This window comes from Oncorhynchus masou, chromosome 1 (assembly GCF_036934945.1).
Source record: "Oncorhynchus masou masou isolate Uvic2021 chromosome 1, UVic_Omas_1.1, whole genome shotgun sequence".
NCBI lineage: Eukaryota > Metazoa > Chordata > Actinopteri > Salmoniformes > Salmonidae > Oncorhynchus > Oncorhynchus masou.
This window is the reverse complement of record NC_088212.1, coordinates 35,388,646-35,407,219: the sequence shown is the minus strand read 5'-3', so window position 1 is coordinate 35,407,219 and position 18,574 is coordinate 35,388,646. Positions and strand designations below refer to the sequence as shown.

General features: G+C 43.0%; 1 protein-coding gene across 4 annotated transcripts; it reads left to right on the top strand.

Moving 5' to 3' along the window:
* Nucleotides 1-636: 636 nt before the first annotated feature.
* On the top strand, nt 637-18,099 carry LOC135543114 (ras association domain-containing protein 2-like). Of its 4 annotated transcripts, none has more exons than XM_064970200.1 (11): nt 637-980; nt 8,911-9,060; nt 11,553-11,626; nt 13,235-13,310; nt 13,452-13,603; nt 14,596-14,690; nt 14,878-15,020; nt 15,210-15,363; nt 15,620-15,741; nt 16,231-16,328; nt 16,442-18,099. In XM_064970200.1, exons 3-11 carry the CDS (start codon nt 11,574-11,576, stop codon nt 16,509-16,511), a joined length of 963 nt encoding a protein of 320 aa, XP_064826272.1. In that variant the 5' UTR covers nt 637-980; nt 8,911-9,060; nt 11,553-11,573; the 3' UTR covers nt 16,512-18,099. The 4 variants fall into 4 exon arrangements, with proteins under 4 accessions (XP_064826272.1, XP_064826278.1, XP_064826284.1 ...); XM_064970206.1 differs by lacking the exon at nt 637-980 and adding an exon at nt 2,292-2,310; XM_064970212.1 differs by lacking the exon at nt 637-980 and adding an exon at nt 8,698-8,714.
* Nucleotides 18,100-18,574: the final 475 nt, after the last annotated feature.

The following is an 18,574-nucleotide window of genomic DNA, read 5'->3' as shown; positions in this document are numbered from 1 at the left end:
AATTATGTTTAGACCTCTATCTTACTATTTCAGCCTAGGCTTAACATAAACACACTAGATCTGCTGCACAACATCATTTTTAGTCTCAAATTCTATTGTTTAAATGATCCTCTTTCAATTTGCCCACTCTCTCCACCCCTGAGAGTGAGTGTTCGTGATAGTGAGATTAAGCATATTGTTGAGTCTAGTATCATCACGCATTAAACCATCCTCTTTATTGACGTCAGAACGTCTGAGCGGCGCAGCTAGAGCAGATGTTACTGAAGAGATTAGTGGGACATAGAGAAGAGAGCATCGGAGGAGAACGCCACTTAATGGCGCCTACTTTAAATACATTTTATTGACTACTATGTTTAGAATAAGAGTGATTACATACAGCCTAGGTTACTGCCATACAACCCCACATATCACATGAAATCAGTCAAAGCACATGAACATGTATTAAGGGTTAAGTACCTCTAGGCCTAATGGTTTTAATATTGAATTTGACCTACACAGTTTTAAAATGAAAATGGCAACTCTCACTTTAAGTAGACCTATCCCTTGTGTATGCGCAGTGGGTCTAGTTATCTATCAGCCCCTATGCATGTGAATTGGGGGTAGCATTGTTTTCAAGATTCACCCTCCTATTCTATTCAACTATTCAGAGAGTGAGCAGTCAGCGCGAACAAAGCTGCGGCAGATCGTGCGCTGATTGGTTACCGGGTACGGTGCCAGAGGTCCACTACAACAGATGGGGTTCTCCTCTCGTCGCGCAGACGCCACGCATGCAAGCCCCGGTGCGTGCATGCACCGATTGTTTCCTATGCCCGGGTAGGGCGAACCGAGCAGGGAACGAACAGACTGGGCGACTCACGGTTTACGACTATCCCACCCGAAACCCAGCGTGGCAGAGAAGAACCAAGCCCAGTTGATCGTTTGTAAACATTAACAACTAAAGCCCGAAGAGGTCCTGAAAATCACCACTAGCAACTCTGTCCGTAAGTAGGCTATATGTTAAAGCGACATTAGTCAGCCATGCCTCTAACGATCGATAAACTCACAAGGCAAACACTGTTATTTGCATAGATATTGGCTATAGTTTCGCCAGTTAGAGCAATTGTGACTGGAACAAGAATGCGTGTGAGACTAATTTAGATCCATAAACAGAGTTTAGAAGTAATCGGAGATGAACGTTATTGCATTGATAATGCAATGCTATTAGCCCTCAACTAACAGCAAGTAGTACCAAATCATACTTTTGCTGGGAAACAAATTCACATGTTTTTCCAGTTTTTATTTTGTCATTGCACAGAAATGAAACCGATTAGAAGTCATATCTGGGCTCTACCTATACAGTTTAGTAGGCTAGTCTATAAAACATTATGTGTCTGTCTGGACCGATTACATAACATCAATATCAGATAGGCTACTTAAGATTCTTCTCACACAAACTCACACACACACTGGCCAGTGGTAGTGCCCAGAGACTGATCCTCTCAGATATGGATGTCCAAGCATGTGGTCATATTTTCCACACTAAGTTGTGAGGGAATTCATAATATTGGCCTGTACCTTAAATGATTAATAGACTATTGTGCTTCCTAAGGTCATATACAATTTCACAATAGTGGTGTGATTCTGAAGAAGGCCATTGAAGGCCGAAACATCAATCTTTTAAACTTGTCTTATAAAACAAAGTATGTTTTATGGTGAGTGTTGCACCTTTTCCTGTCTAATGACACCATAATGGTGTGAGCCAGATTGAAGGGGCATCTTGTCTATTTACAAACACACACACACAAAAGCTTTGGCACTGTGTGATGTTTTTAGGGTTGCTATGACAATTTGAACAATAGTGGGAGAGCAAAGTTGGGGTTGAGAGGGAGGAATTCAGGAAAAGGGCAGAACTGGAGGTTTGGACCTGCATTCATCCCTTCAGCTAAAGCAGTTGAGGACAGAGGCACGGGGCAAGAGATCAAAACGTGTGTGTGTGTGTGTGTGTGTGTGTGTGTGTGTGTGTGTGTGTGTGTGTGTGTGTGTGTGTGTGAGAGAGAGAAAGAGAAGTCAGGAAATTGAGGTCAGGAGTTTTAATGTCAGTGGATTAGTGCCAGTCTGTGGGAGGTGGAGGGAGGTGGAGTAGAGAGAGAATGGTAAAAGGGATGGAGGAAAACAAGTTAGATAAAGAGGAAACAAAGGGAAACAACAGCACTAATGAGAATAGATATTTTACAACAAGGAAGAAGTAGACCAGGAGTTCAGCGCAAGAGAGCGAAAGATAGGATAGAGAGAGGGGGAAGAGAAGAGGGAGTAGAAAGCAATCTAAAATGGGTATAATTTTTTTTTCATCTACACACAAAACCTCATAATGACAAAGTGAAAACCTGTTTTATAGAATGTTTTTATGACGTGCACTCCATATAAAAAGACCGCTAGAGATTATGTTTGTCTATTATGTTGAGCGGAATCACCTGGTTCATTCATTTGTGAACGTTGTATTATGTTATTGAAGGCTGCTGCTGAAGACATATGCATTGAAGCCTGCTTAATTACCTGCCTGCCCGCCATGCTGGAATGTCATTTAGATAAAAGGAGCTACAGAACTTATACAGTGCACATTTTTCAAACATCTACACACAATACCCCATAATGACAAAGTGAAAACATGTTTTTAGACATTTTAGCAAATGTATTGAAAATGAAATACAGAAATATCTCATTTACGTAAGTACTCACACCCCTGAGTCAATACTTTGTAGAAGCACACTTGGCAGCAATTACAGCTGTGAGTCATTCTGGGCAAGTCTCAGAGCTTTGCACACCTGGATTCAATATCTGTGTTGATCATTGCTAGACAACCGTTTTCAGGGATTTTCAAGTAGATTTATGTCAAAACTGTGACTTGGCCGCTCAGGAAGAGTCACTGTCTTCTTGGTAAGCAACTCCAGTGTAGATTTGGCCTTGTGTTTTAGGTTATTGTCCTGCTGAAAGGTGAATTCATCTCCCAGTGTCTGGTGGAAAGCAAACTCCCCAGTCCTTAACGATTACAAGCATACCCATAACATGATGCAGCCACCACTATGCTTGAAAATATGGAGAGTGGTACTCAGTAATGTGTTGTTTTGGATTTGCCCCTAACATAACACTTTACATTCAGGAAAAAAGTCAATTGCTTTGCCTAATTTTTGCAGTATTACTGTAGTGCCTTGCTGCAACAGGATGCATGTTTTCAAATATGTTTATTCTATACAGGCTTCCTTCTTTTCACTCTGTCATTTAGGTTAGGATTGTGAAGTAACTACACATGTCAGTTTTCTCCTATCACAGCCATTAAACTCTATAACTGTTTTAAAGTTACCATTGGGCCTCATGGTGACATCCCTGAGCGGTTTCCTTCCTCTCTGGCAACTGAGTTAGGAAGGACGTCTGTATCTTTGTAGTGACTGGGTGTATTCATACTGTCACGCCCTGATCTTTTTCACCTGTCTTTGTGCTTCTCTCCACCCCCTCCAGGTGTCGCCCATCTTCCCCATTCACCCCTGTGTATTTATACCTGTTCTGTTTGTTTTGTTCGTAGAACCTACTAGCATTTCCCCCTTGCTCTTGTCTCGTCTTAGTTCCTGTTTTCTAGTTTTTCCCGGCTTTGATCCCTCTGCCTGACCTGAGCCTGCCTGCCGTCCTGTACCTTTGCCCCCCTAATCACTCACTCAGGGATCCCACCTTGTATCTGATGAACTCCGGAAGTCCCCGGCATCTACGCCCCCGAGAGAGTCCGAGCTTACCTGAGTTCCACAAAGAGCTTTCAAAGACTACCGATTCACCTCTTCCCGAGCCGATGCAGCTCGGCAAGGCAAGGCTGTCTCCAGCCGAACTCGTACGCAGACCTTTTGTATCTACCTGTCCCTTCAAGAGACCTAGCTCATTCGTTGGAGTGAGTACTCTGTTGGGTCTTAAAGATAATTTTTCTTCTCTCCTTACTCGCCACCCTCTCCACCCCACCCTGCTGTGGGGCGACCAGTCCAAGTCTCTCCTGATACTCATCGACTCTAAGGCCCATGTGAGGATTATGGACGTTACCCTGGCGTCCGAGCTGGGCATCCCCACTCAACCCCTCTCCGTTCCCATGGATGTTAAGAGTGCTGGACGGGTGCTCTGTAGGCCCGGGTCACCCACCATACCACACCCATCAACCTATGATTGTCAGGGAACCACAGCGAGACGATCCAATTCCTGCTAGTTGAGTCTCCGCAGGTTCCTGTGGTATTGGGATTCTCTTGGCTCCAGCGACACAATCCCTCTATTGACTGGGCTACTGGTGACATTGTGGGCTGGAGCCCGTCCTGGCACACTCATTGCCTGAAATCAGCTCTGCCTACCCCGGGACGTCTTCCTGGGGCTTGGAAATTGCGCCGATCCTCTCCATCAGCCCTGCGGAGTACCAGGACCTCCGCAGCACCAACCAATATCCAAGAAGGTCGAGCCAGATGCGCTGGCATGCCGCTATAGACCCGCTGCTACACCCGCTGAAGCCAAGATGCCATGTGGCATCCCTTGAGGGGGGGGGGGGTACTGTCACGCCCTGATCGGTTTCACCTGTCTTTGTGCTTGTCTCCACCCCCCTTCAGGTGTCACCTATCTTCCCTGTTATCCCCTGTGTATTTATGCTTGTTTGTCTGTTGCCAGTTCATTTTGTTTGTAGAACCTACCAGCATTTTCTCTCTTGCTCCTGTCTTGTCTTAGTTCCTGTTTTCTAGTTTTTCCCGGCTTTGACCCCTCTGCCTGACCTGACCCTGACTGCTATCCTGTACCTTCCAAAGTGTAATTAATAACTGTACCATGCTCAAAGGGATATTCAGTGCCCTTCTTTGCGAGGCATTGGAAAACCTCCCTGGTCTTTTTGGTGGAATTTGTCTTTGAAATTCACTGCTCAACTGAGGGTCTTTCAGAGGGTACAGAGATGAGGTAGTCATTCCAAAATCATGTTAAACACTATTATTGCACACAGAGTGAGTGCACATTTTTACTCCTTAACCTTTCTGGTGCAGGCGTTCCGCTAGCTACCCACCTCGACAACATCCAGTGAAATTGCAGAGCGCCAAATTCAAAATACAGAAATAGTCATAATAAACATTCATAAAAAATACAAGTGTTATACATCGGTTTCAAGATTAACTTCTTGTTAATCCAGCCACTTTGTCAGATTTCAAAAAGGCTTTACGGAGAAAGCATACCATGCGATTATCTGAGGATTGCGCCCCGCTTACAAAAGCATACAAACATTTTTACAACCAAGTAAAGGAATTACAAGTCAGAAATAGCAATAAAATTAATCACTTACCTTTGAAGATCTTCATATGGTTGCAGTCACAAGAGTCCCAGCTACACAATAAATGTTTGTTTTGTTCGATAAAGTCCCTCTTTATATCCCATAAACTCAGTTTTTGTTGGCACGTTTTGTTCAGTAATCCACTGTGTCATGCGTAGGTGTAATAGGTGGCAGGGAAGTCAGGCGCAGGAGAGTCAAATGGAGTCTTTTAATAAAGTCCACGGAGTATGCTCCATAACACTAAATGTACATAACAAACAAACATGGGTACAAGGACCCCGACGCGCACCTATACAACAAACGCACTACACTGACAATAAAACAATCTCTGACAAAGACATGAGGGGAAACAGAGGGTTATATACACAACAGGTAATGAATGGGATTGAAAACAGGTGTGTGGGAAGACAAGACAAAACCAATGGAAAATGAAAAAAGGATCAATGATGGCTAGAAGACCGGTGACGTCGAACGCTGAGCACCGCCCGAACAAGGAGAGGCAACGACTTCGGCAGAAGTCGTGACACACTGGCTTAAAGGCGGTCAAAACATGCAGACGAATACATCCTAATAGTTCCGGTAAAGTTTGTCGAACCATGTCAGACGATGTTTATAATTAATCGTCAGGTTGTCAATTGTCTAAATAATCGATTATATTTCAACCGGACAATAGCGTATTCAATAGAAAGGAAAAACAACGAAGGGCGCGCACTCGGTCACACGTGCAAACCAGCACTGCATGATTCTATAGTCCACTGACAGAAAGGTCTCATTCTTCTTCATTTTTCAGAAAACAAGCCTGAAACAATGTCTAAAGACTGACATCTAGTGGAAACCATAGGAACGGCAATATGGGTCCTAACCCATTAGATACTCTATAGGCATTCAATTGAAAATACGCGCATCAAAAAAAAAAACTTCCTGGATGAATTTTCCTCAGGTTTTTGCATGCCATATCAGTTCTCTTATACTCACATACATTATTTTAACAGTTTTGAAAACTTTAGAGTGCTTTCTATCCAAATCTATCAATTATATGCATATCCTAGCTTCTGAGTAACAGGCAGCTTACTTTGGGTATGCTTCTCATCCAGACGTTGAAATACTGCCCCCAAGCCATAAACGTTTTAACTTTATTAAGGCTTGCCATAACAAAGGGGTTGAATACTTATCGACTCAAGACATTTCAGCTTTTCATTTCTAATTAATTTGTAACAATTTTAAAAATATAATTCCACTTTGACATTGTGGTATTGTGTGTAGGCCAGTGACAAAACATCTACATTTAATCAATTTAAAATTCAGGCTGTAACATAACAAAATGTGGAAAAAGTCAAGGGGTGTGAATTCTTTCTGAAGGCACTATAATTGTGCGGGAAAGAGGGAGGAAGAGAGAGCAATGCTTAGACTAGAGAGAGATGGCTTGGCTGCTGTGGTTAGTAAGGGGTGGAGGAGGAGAGGTATGCTGACTTGGCTGCTGTGGTTGTTTAGGGTGGAGGAGAGAGAGAGACATGCTTGGTTGCTGTGGTTGTTGTAGAGAAGGATTCAAGGGAATGCGGAGGGAGGGGAAGACCGGGGGGCTATTTTTGGAGCCCCATCCAGACAGAACAGATCACATTATCCCAAAATCCATTATTCCAACAGGAATGCAGAACAGAACACAGAGCCATGGGCTGAGCTAGCCTGGGTCAATGTTGGGTTAATTTGCCTGTTTTTTGATACGGACAGTCGTTTCCCCCCAAAACAACAGGCATGGTACGTTTTCTGCAAGCAGCAGAAAGACTCAATTGAGACAGATCAGAAGTAGTGTGTCAGTGTAGACACATCATTATTAATCTCTAGTGGACAGCTGTACGTAACATAAAGTAGCTGATGCAGTTACGCAAGATTTTTGATCTAGGTTTCATTATTGATGTAGAACTGCCAGGCTAGACCAGGGGTTCCCACATGTCCAGTCTTAAACTCCAAAGCCTTTTAGAGGTTTCTTGGGCCACAGTCCAGTCTTAAACAACATACCAGTAGTGGGTCCTATTCCTAGGACCTTTGGCTTGGACCAACATACTTCCGCCCTCAAGGACTGAGCCACAGCCACCCATCCCTGGTCTTGGTATTAAATGCCCAGTGCTATCAAAAATGTATTTTAGGACAATAACCTAAAATACAAGGCCAAATATACACTGGAGTTGCTTACCAAGATGACATTGACTGTTCCTGAGTGGCATTGTTACAGTTTTGACTTAAATCAGCTTGAAAATCTATGGCAAGACTTGGAAATGGCTTTTTTGCGATGATCAATATCCAACTTGACGGAGCTTGAAGGATTTTTAAAAGGATAATGTGCAAATACTGTACATTCCAGGTGTGCAAAGCGCTTAGAGACTTACCCAGAAAGACTCACAGCTGTAATCGCTGACAAAGGTGATTCTAACATGTATTGACTCAGGGGTGTGAATACTTGTGTAAATGAGGTATTTCATTTTGAATGCATTTGTAAAAATGTATAAAAACATGTTTTCACTTTGTCATTTTGGGGTATTGTGTGCAGATCCATTTTGAATTCAGACTGTAATACATCAAAAAGTCAAAGGGTACGAATATTTTCTGAAGGCATTGTATATTTCCATACTATGAGTTTGGAATAATATTGTGAAAACTACGAAAATGCCCTTTTAGTATATGAGCTATTTGAAAAGAACGCCTGACATTTCAGCCTGCTTTGGTGAGATGGCGTTTTGGCCTGCCTGGTTAATAGAGAGTTCCAAACGTCTCTCCCAATAACAGCTAGTTTTCAATTTTCCCCTCCCCACTCCAGACAGTCCTAGCTAAATTATTGCTTGAGAAATTGCTCTTTGCTAAGAAGCTATTTTAGTTTATTTTTAAGTTTTTGTTATTTAAAACAGTCACAGTAAGGTACTTAATTATTACCCAGAAATGATTTGATATTGAGATAAAAATAGCAGCATTGGACCTTTAAAAGCTGATGTCTCCTATTGTGTTGTTCAGTGGTGCCTGACAGGGCCTAATGTAGGTGCTGAAATATTGATAATGCTGCATGGTGTGTGGGTTGATTGTGACCATATGAAAAATGTAATACCAATCATTAAATGTGTTTATGGTTGTGAGGTGTTGGCTGGACACCTGAGGTATGGTGCGGTTGTTGTCTGTTGCTTCGTACCTCTCAATTCCTCTCTGTCTATATATGGGGGTACGTGTGAGCCTTTCAGAGAGAAGCTGTGTGTGTTTTTGTGTGTGTGTGTTGGTGCCTTTCTCCGTGTGTGTGTGTGTGTATGTGAGAGAGCGATATCATATTTCATGTCTGTAGTTTGAATTGAGGAAGTCTCACTCATGTCAGAGCGGCAGCGTCAGTTTCCGCTGTGACTGAGGCTCTGAAGGAGGAAGAGATTAGCGGGTGGGGAGCGCTTCCTTTTAACAAGCCCCTTCAACCGCCACTCTCTGGTGCTCTCTCCATCACCTCTCCCCTTTCTCTTACAAACACACTGACGCCTTAGACTGAGGCACTGGGTCATCTACCCTGGGTACACAGCCACTGAGACAGACTCTGAAGAACCACACTTAGTGCTGAACTCTCTCTCTCTCCTCCACAGAAAGGACACAGTAGCTTCATTGGGCTCCTGCCTGGCTGTCTTCAGGTAAACTCCTCTGACTGGACCCTGAGGACTAACTTATTGTGTGTTTGTGCAGCTAGCGGATCTCTCTCTTTCCTGGCCTACCAGCATCATACAGATCTTAGCACGGTAAGCCACACAGCGGCCTTATACACACGCACACAAACACACACTATTTCAGCAATGAAATAGTGAGGTAGCCTGCCACAGTAGTTGTAGCAAGATACACTGGGTAGCATAACAGTGTGGGTTAGAGTGTATGTGCTAATGGCAGTGATTTAAGAGTTCTTTCAAGGAGGAGGAACGAAGCTTGCTGGTACCTGGGACAAGGCTGAGACACTGTGTGTGCAACTGAAATGATTCATGCACCTGTTCTTGTCCATCTGGAAGCTTCTGTGCTGCCCCCTAACATACACACACCATTTCAGCTGGGCAGGAAGGAAACATGTGAGGGTGTTGGCAGCATGTCATATTAAATTAACATCTGTTTGTGTGATGGTCACCATGGAAGCTTCCGTGTGTGCTAGTGGTTTTCTGTGTGCGGTGTGTTTTAGACAGATGGGAGAGGAGGAGGCAAAGAGGAAGAGAGAGAGATTGTGTCCTCCATCTCACACTGACAGAGACTTGTGTCACAGAGACAGTTTGTTGAGTCACACCAGGAAAAGGAGCCATAAAACTCACAGACCCATATCACACGGGTCTGAGCTAGAGGTCAACCGATTATGATTTTTCAACGCCGATACCAATTATTGGAGGACCAAAAAAGCCGATACCGATTAATCGGACTATTTTTATTTTATTTATTTGTAATAATTACAACAATACTGAATGAACACTTATTTTAACTTAATATAGTACACCAATAAAATCAATGTAGTCTCCAGTAAATAATGAAAAATGTTCAATTTGGTTTAAATAATGCAAAAACAAAGTGATGGAGAAGAAAGTAAAAGTGCAATATGTGCAATATAAGAAAGCTAACGTTTCAGTTCCTTGCTCAGAACATGAGAACATATGAAAGCTGTTGGTTCCTTTTAACATGAGTCTTCAATATTCCCAGGTAGGAAGTTTTAGGTTGTAGTTATTATAGGAATTATAGGACTATTTCCCTCTATACCATTTGTATTTCATATACCTTTGTCTATTAGATGTTCTTATAGGCACTTTAGTATTGCCAGTGTAACAGTATAGCTTCCGTCCCTCTCCTCGCTTCTCCCTGGGCTCAAACCAGCAACACAACGACAACAGCCACCATCGTAGCAGCGTTACCCATGCAGAGCAAGGGGAACAACTACTAGAAGGCTCAGAGCGAGTGACGTTTGAAACGCTATTAGCGCGCGCTAACTAGCTAGCCATTTCACTTTGGTTACACCAGCCTCATCTGGGGAGTTGATAGGCTTGAAGTCATAAACAGCGCAATGCTTGACGCACAGCGAAGAGCTGCTGGCAAAACGCACGAAAATGCTGTTTGAATGAATGTTTACGTGCCTGCTTCTGCCTACCGCTGCTCAGTCAGATACTTAGATACTTGTATGCTCAGTCAGATTATATGCAACGCAGGACCCGCTAGATAATATCTAGTAATGTCATCAACCATGTGCAGTTAACTAGTGATTATGATTGATTGTTTTAGATAATATAAGTTTAATGCTAGCTAGCAATTTACCTTGGCTTACTGCATTCGCGTAACAGGCAGTCTCCTTGTGGAGTGCAACGAGAGAGAGACAGGTCGTTATTACGTTGGACTAGTTAACTCTAAGGTTGCAAGATTGGATCCCCCGAGCTGACAAGGTGAAAATCTGTCTTTCTGCCCCTGAACGAGGCAGTAAACCCACCGTTCCTAGGTCGTCATTGAAAATAAGAATGCGTTCTTAACTGACTTGCCTAGTTAAATAAAGGTGTAAAAAATATATCGGCACCCAAAAATACCAATTACCAATTCTTATGGAAACCTGAAATCGGCCCTAATTAATCGGCCATTCCGATTAATCGGTCGACCTCTAGTCTGAGCTGGCATAGCAGAGAGAACAACATTAACCCTGCATATAAACTGGCTGGCTAAAAGATGCAGCTAACTATCTACAGTTGAAGTCGGAAGTTTACATACACCTTAGCCAAGTTTAAATTAAATTTAAATGTAATCCTAGTAAACATTCCCTGTCTTAGGTCAGTTAGGATCACCACTTTATTTTAAGAATGTGAAATGTCAGGATAATAGTAGAGTGATTTATTTCAGCTTTTATTTCATCACATTGTCAGTGGGTCAGAAGTTTACATACACTCAATTAGTATTTGGTAGCATTGCCTTTAAATTGTTTAACTTGGGTCAAACGTTTGTAGGCCTCCTTGCTCGCACACGCTTTTTCAGTTCTGCCCACACATTTTCTATAGGATTGAGGTCAGGGCTTTGATGGCCACTCAAATACCTTGACTCTGTTGTCCTTAAGCCATTTTGCCACAACTTTGGAAATATGCTTTGGGTCATTGTCCATTTGGAAGACACATTTGCGACCAAGCTTTAACTTCAGTCTCCATCTATTGGTCTTCAGTATCTATCCACATTAATGTTTAAAAGCATCTGATCACAATTTCTCTCTTTCTCTCTCTCACACTCTCTCTAGCTCCTCTCATGCTGACTGAGAATGGATAACATGCAGGATGGGGTTCAGATTGGAGACAACAAGTTCATCAGCAAGTATGCCATACACACACACACACACACACACACACACACAGCTCAGCATTTAACACCATAGTACCCTCCAAACTCGTCATCAAGCTCGACACCCTGGGTCTCGTCCCCGCCCTGTGCAACTGGGTACTGGACTTCCTGACGGGCCGCCCCCAGGTGGTGAGGGTAGGTAACAACATCTCCACCCCGCTGATCCTCAACACTGGGGCCCCACAAGGGTGCGTTCTGAGCCCTCTCCTGTACTCCCTGTTCACCCACGACTGTGTGGCCACGCACGCCTCCAACTCAATCATCAAGTTTGCGGACGACACAACAGTGGTAGTCTTGATTACCAACAACGTCGAGACGGCATACAGGGAGGTGGTGAGGGCCCTCGAGTGTGGTGTCAGGAAAATAACCTCACACTCAACGTCAACAAAACTAAGGAGATGATTGTGGACTTCAGGAAACAGCATAGGGAACACCCCCCTATCCACATCAATGGAACAGTAGTGGAGAGGGTCGTAAGTTTTAAGTTCCTCGGCATACACATCACAGACAAACTGAATTGGTCCACCAACACAGACAGCATCGTGATGAAGGCGCAGCAGCGCCTCTTCAACCTCAGGAGGCTGAAGAATTTCGGCTTGTCACCAAAAGCACTCACAAACTTCTACAGATGCACAATCGAGAGCATCCTGTCGGGCTGTATCACCGCCTGGTACGGCAACTGCTCCGCCCACAACCGTAAGGCTCTCCAGAGGGTAGTGAGGTCTACACAACGCATCCCCGGGGGCAAACTACCTGCCCTCCAGGACACCTACTCCACCCGATGTCACAGGAAGGCCATAAAGATCATCAAGGACAACAACCACCCGAGCCACTGCCTGTTCACCCCGCTATCATCCAGAAGTCGAGGTCAGTACAGGTGCATCAAAGCTGGGACCGAGAGACTGAAAAACAGCTTCTATCTCAAGGCCATCAGACTGTTAAACAGCCACCACTAACATTGAGTGGCTGCTGCCAACAAACTGACTCAACTCCAGCCACTTTAATAATGGGAATTGATGGGAATTGATGTAAAATATGTCACTAGCCACTTTAAACAATGCTACTTAATATAATGTTTACATACCCTACATTATTTATCTCATATGTATACGTATATACTGTACTCTCATCTACTGCATCTTTATGTAATACATGTATCACTAGCCACTTTAAACTATGCCACTTTGTTTACATACTCATCTCATATGTATATACTGTACTCGATACCATCTACTGCATCTTGCCTATGCCGCTCTGTACCATCACTCATTCATTTATCTTTATGTACATATTCTTTATCCCTTTACACTTGTGTATAAGGTAGTAGTTTTGGAATTGTTAGCTAGATTACTCGTTGGTTATTACTGCATTGTCGGAACTAGAAGCACAAGCATTTCGCTACACTCACATTAACATCTGCTAACCATGTGTATGTGACAAATAAAATTTGATATGACAGACACACACACACACACACACACACAGTGTGTTCAGGCGTGTGTAGTAATAACAAAAAGTATAATTTTAAAATGTATGTAAAGTAATAAATTGTTGTCAAGAATAATGTACTTCTGTCTTCAGGGCAACAGTCCTGTCCCACCTCAAAACCTACAACCTCTATTATGAAGGACATAACCTGCAGTTGAGACACAGAGAGGTGCGTGCGTCTATCTCTCTCATATTACTTTGCTGTATAATTTACCACAAACTGACTCTGTCCAATAATTCACCCTGCCCCAAAGGGGTAATAACTGTCTGTGTGTGTGTTTTATTGATTATGGTAACTCTGTCTCTATAGGAGGAAGGGGAGCTGATCGTGGAGGGCTTGCTGAATATCTCCTGGGGCCTGCGTCGGCCTATCAGTTTGCAGATGCAGGACGATCACGAGCGAATCAGACCTCCCCCCTCGTCTACATCCTGGCACTCCGGCTGTGCCCTGGATAATCAGAGGTAGGGAGTGAGCTCTGGTTACCATACCAAGGCAACATATAGAAACGTACTACGTACTGTATGTATAAAAGGTCTATGTTTTTACCAAGGGTGTATTTTTTTGTGAATACAGTATGTCCTGGTACCATGGCCATATTGATATCTCTTTATTATAACCAGGGTGGGTTACGGCGACCTAGATATAGGGTTTTTAGTTTACTTTGACCACACATATTGTCTCCGGTCAGTAGTGCTGAGCGATGAACCAACCTTTCTGTTATTTGAATTCCATTTAGTTTTTAGTTTTTTTTGTGAGCTCAATGCGCACATTGCAGTTTCTCTAGAGATAAATCAGATCCAGCCTGAACTGTGCATTGTAGTAGGGAGTTGTAGTTTCCAACAGACCAAAGTTCTGAGTAGTTTAGCACAGACAACCTGCTAATTAACTAGCATGACCACAATCCATTGCATGCCTGTTTCTTTTATGCCTGCGACTGTACATAAGAGACAGAAGAATGCACAATTGAGGGACAGAGAGCAGTTGTTTGCAAGGTATCTCTACCTGAAACTCTAAGTGATCTAAGTGATTGATAGTTTGTATTCAGTCGTAAAAGTATACCTTATTTACTTTGAGGAACTAGTAAGGGATTTTGTCAGACAGGATAGGCAGCAGCTCTATAGAGATAAAATAATAATAAAGTCATTAAATAAAACAAATATAATATACACAACAACTCGTTACAAGCATTTCGCTACACCCGCAATAGCATCTGCTAAACACTTGTATGTGACAAATAAAATTGGATTTGAACTGAAATATTTTATTCAAGTCAGGTGAATAAATTCTGGATAAGTGACAGGCACTAATGATTACATAGAGACCATATTTCACTGTTCCTCTACCCGTCTCATTTACACTTTGATGTAGAACAAGTTTTAAGAGAAGATAATGTGTCATAAATAATGTCAAGCTATTAAATATGGGAATATTCCTGTTTTCTCTATGTCAATAGCAATGAAGGTACCCAGCAGACCCTGCCCAACATAGAAGTGACAGAGCACGAGAGCCAATCTGAGGACAGTATTGTGAAGGCGGATGAGGAAGAAGGTGGATCTTATAGAAGACTAGTCTGAAAACCTTCAGCATGTTATTATGGATAACTCAATTATTTATCCTACATTAGATAGCCATGTCTGTTCAACACAATACATTTTTAGAACATTCTGTGACATTCATAGGAACGTGATTGTCTGACTCCTCCCCTTTCTCCTATCTCTATGCTCTGGTTGGACAGAGGAATATGAGCGCTCCGCCCAGCTGCTGAGGACGAAGAGCGATGCCGGGTTTCTGAGGAAGGCCCAGCGCCGGTCGCCTAGCGACCAGAGGAGGATACGACGACACCGTTTCTCCATCAATGGACACTTCTACAATTACAAGGTACCCATGCGCACACACACACGCGCACACACACACACACCATAATACTGCAGCTACACACTACTACAACGACAACATAATAGGACAAATAAATTAATTTTCTCTCTCTCTCTCTCTCTCTCTCTCTCTCTCTTTCTCTCTCATTCCTCTCCCCTTCTAATAATTGTGTTTCACCCATTGCCTCTTTAGACTGCAGTCTTCACTCCAGCGTATGGTTCAGTTACTAACGTGCGGATCAACAGTTGTATGACCACGCCCCAGGTGCTACGAGTGCTACTTAACAAGTTCAAGATTGAGAACAGCCCAGATGACTTTGCGCTGTACCTTGTACACACCAGCGGGGGTGAGTGAGTACGGTGTCGTGTCGTGTGGTTCTGTGTCGGTCACAGAGTGTGAAGCTGAATCACGTTCTCCCTTTCACAGGGTCAGTGTGAGCAATGTATGTGTTTATCCTAGAGTAGAGTATGCATTATTAACTGTTTTTGTGTGCGTGGGTATGAGAGTGCTGCAGCTCTGTGGCAAAGCATGGCAATCTACTAGTGTAACTTAAGCACACCCGTTGTAATGCAGTGAAAGTTTGACAATGTTTCTTCTTTCAGAGCGTGCAAAGCTGAAGCGCAGTGACTACCCCCTGGTGCTGCGTGTGCTTCAGGGTCCGTGTGAACAGGTCAGCAGAATCTTCCTAATGGAGCAGGACCTGGGCGAGGAAGTCACCTATGATGTAAGACTGCTAATGTATAACTGCCAAATCATTCCTCGCCTACATACCACTGTGTAACTGCTAAATCATTCCCCACTTCTTAGTACACAAACTTAATCACGTCCTCAGAATGGAATATTCTGTATGTCCCCTTATCTATTACAAAAGGGCTCAGTTCAATATAACCTGCAGTGGGCTATTTATGCACTAGACTAGAATTTAAATAGACCTTTTACCGTAACACAGACCAGAGTCAAACCAAAACCATAATTTACTTACCGTAAGTTAATCAGCTTAGGGGTCTGCAAGCCAAGCCAATTAGTTGTCCTCAACAATGACTTGCCACCGGCTTGACAGTGTGAAGTCACTGCCCATAAACTGAAATAAGCTATTGTGACTGTATGACATCCTTTATGTAATTGTTATTATTACAGTATTGTGACTTTGTAATAGTTGAGGGTTCAGGCCAAGTCTGTGTTTGTAATTGCATTTCTTCCTCCTCCCAACCAGGTGGCGCAGTATATTAAGTTTGAGATGCCAGTGCTGCAGAGTTTCATCACCAAGCTGAAGGAGGAAGAGGACCGGGAGGTGCAGAAACTCAGGAGCAGGTGAGGTGCCGGCAACATCTACCTACGTTCCCTGAACGGCTGTGTTTGTTGTCATGTACTGTGTATTTATGTCTCGTTCTCTTCCATCTCTATCTCTATCTATCTATCTGTAGGTATACATTTCTGCGGTGTATCATTGAGAAGCAGCTGCGTTGTCTTCCTGAGGGGACTGCATGTATGTGACCCGGTCTAAGGAGGGACCACCAGATCTTCCCAAAATCTCCCTGACCTCCTTAGCTACCCATCCCAACCCCAGACGCCGTCCCAAGCCCCAAACAGGAGTGACCCTGAACCATCCCAGGGAGAGGCATCCATTCTAACCTCGCTTTAATCTCTTCCAAGACTTCTATAGGGACAGTGTACCAATTCTGTGAGCTGGGTTGTGTGTGGTAACTTCCTCAGTTGAGGTTGGGGTCATTATGAAACATGATGTCTGCTCTTTCCGTCCATACCATGAACAAACAGTACATATCCTCCTTGCTGTCCCAATCCCTCTCTGACACACCTGCCTCTCTGTCGTGATATCTGCATATTAACTGTATCCATATCAGCAATAATAATGGTTAATAATGAAGGTAAAGTTTGGCACTTTTCTCTTGTGGGTCTGTATGGGGCATTTTAGACTGTCCTATACCACTCAGATGCAAAATAACCTAAAGCACATCTAAATCTCTTACTTAGTTCTACTGAGTTAGATATATCTATCTCTTTCTATCCATTGTTCTCTCTACCTCTCTCTCCTTGCATATTTGTATTTTCTATTTTTGACCAAAGCCCCATTTTGCCACCTGCAGATAACTGATTGTCTCCCTCTCCAAACCAGAACCTGCCTTACACTCAAGAGTGGCATCCCACACTAGATGAGATTCTCACCCACCCAGTCAGTCGGTAGGGGGGTTGAATGACTCCTGTCCTGTGACAGTATGTGGTGTTGAAACATGCCTGTCACACAAGTGTGGTACAGTACTATCTCTATGATCAGTTCTACAGAGGCAGGAACTGTAATGTAACTTCATGACTGTTCTTGCCACAGTTCATCTAAAACTGTCTCCTAACTAATTCTAGTGGAATGGAAAAAACATGTATTTCTGCTACCTGTGTTATTTTTTTTCTTACCTTTATTTAACTAGGCAAGTTAGTTAAGAACTAATTCTTATTTACAATGACGGCCTACAGGGAACAGTGGGTTAACTGCCTTGTTCAGGGGTAGAACGACAGATTTTTACCTTGTCAGCTCTGGGATTTGATCCAGCAACCTTTCAGTTACTGGACCAATGCTCTAACCACTAGGCTACCTGCCACCCCATACCAGGGTTATGATCACATAGTGTAGTATAGTGTGATATGACCAGTGTGTCTGCTCTACTAGCATAGCTAGAGACTGAAGCACAAAACATAGAGAGGACCAGAGTTCCTTAAGATTGTGAATTATGTACATGATGAATCAACTACAATAGCTCAAACGAGGGAATGTTTTGTGTGTGTGTGTGTTAGGTTGTGTGTATGCACGCACATTTCTGAAGCAGTACTTACTTTCCTGGTAGATATTGATCTGTGTGACTATGTGTGTGTGTATGACTGTATACAGTACTTTGAGATGTGGTACAACAATTCTATTACACCTATATCTACCCTCAGCTTTTAAAAGGTTGCTGTATATTGTCTGTGAGCGAGTGTGAGCGTGTGTGTGCATGTATGTCTGTCCTTTTCAATTTCTATGGCTCTTTCAAGACTGACACCATTTATTTCATAATAAAATATTTTAGCTGTTTTAATGTTGCATTCTGACTCTCTCTTCAAAGGCACATGCCACTATTTAGAAATGTAGCTTTTTACAATAATGATGATTTATTTGGTCTGTACTGTCTAGCCTTTTTGGGTCTGTGGGTAGAAACCATATTATCCTGGTTGTATAATACTTAATACAAAGCTGTATGATATTACTCTGTATTATTGCTGTATGTTTTGGTAGGCTTACAGTAACTGCATGCTAAACACACACACACGTTCGTTTTTTGAGTTTCTACTCTGTTGGTGGGTTAGGGGCTGAGACACACACACACACACACAGGTTCTCTTTGGCTAAGTGTACTGCTAAGTTTGCAGGTATTTCTGTGTTGTTGGGGCATGGGCTTACTGTAACACTACAGTGTTAGCAGGGATGAGCATCATTTGTTTATCCTGCTCAGCCAATGAGGAGGTCAGAGAGATCCCCTCTCTACCTGGCTGAGACCATTTGGAGGTTG

Bases quoted from the DNA above. Each gene is read 5' to 3' on its own strand.
- LOC135543114 (XM_064970200.1), top strand. From the start codon at position 11,574: ATGGATAACATGCAGGATGGGGTTCAGATTGGAGACAACAAGTTCATC. The intron at 13,311-13,451 runs GTGCGTGCGTCT...CTGTCTCTATAG, and splicing joins TGCAGTTGAGACACAGAGAG to GAGGAAGGGGAGCTGATCGT. The intron at 14,691-14,877 runs GTGGATCTTATA...CTGGTTGGACAG, and splicing joins GAAGGCGGATGAGGAAGAAG to AGGAATATGAGCGCTCCGCC.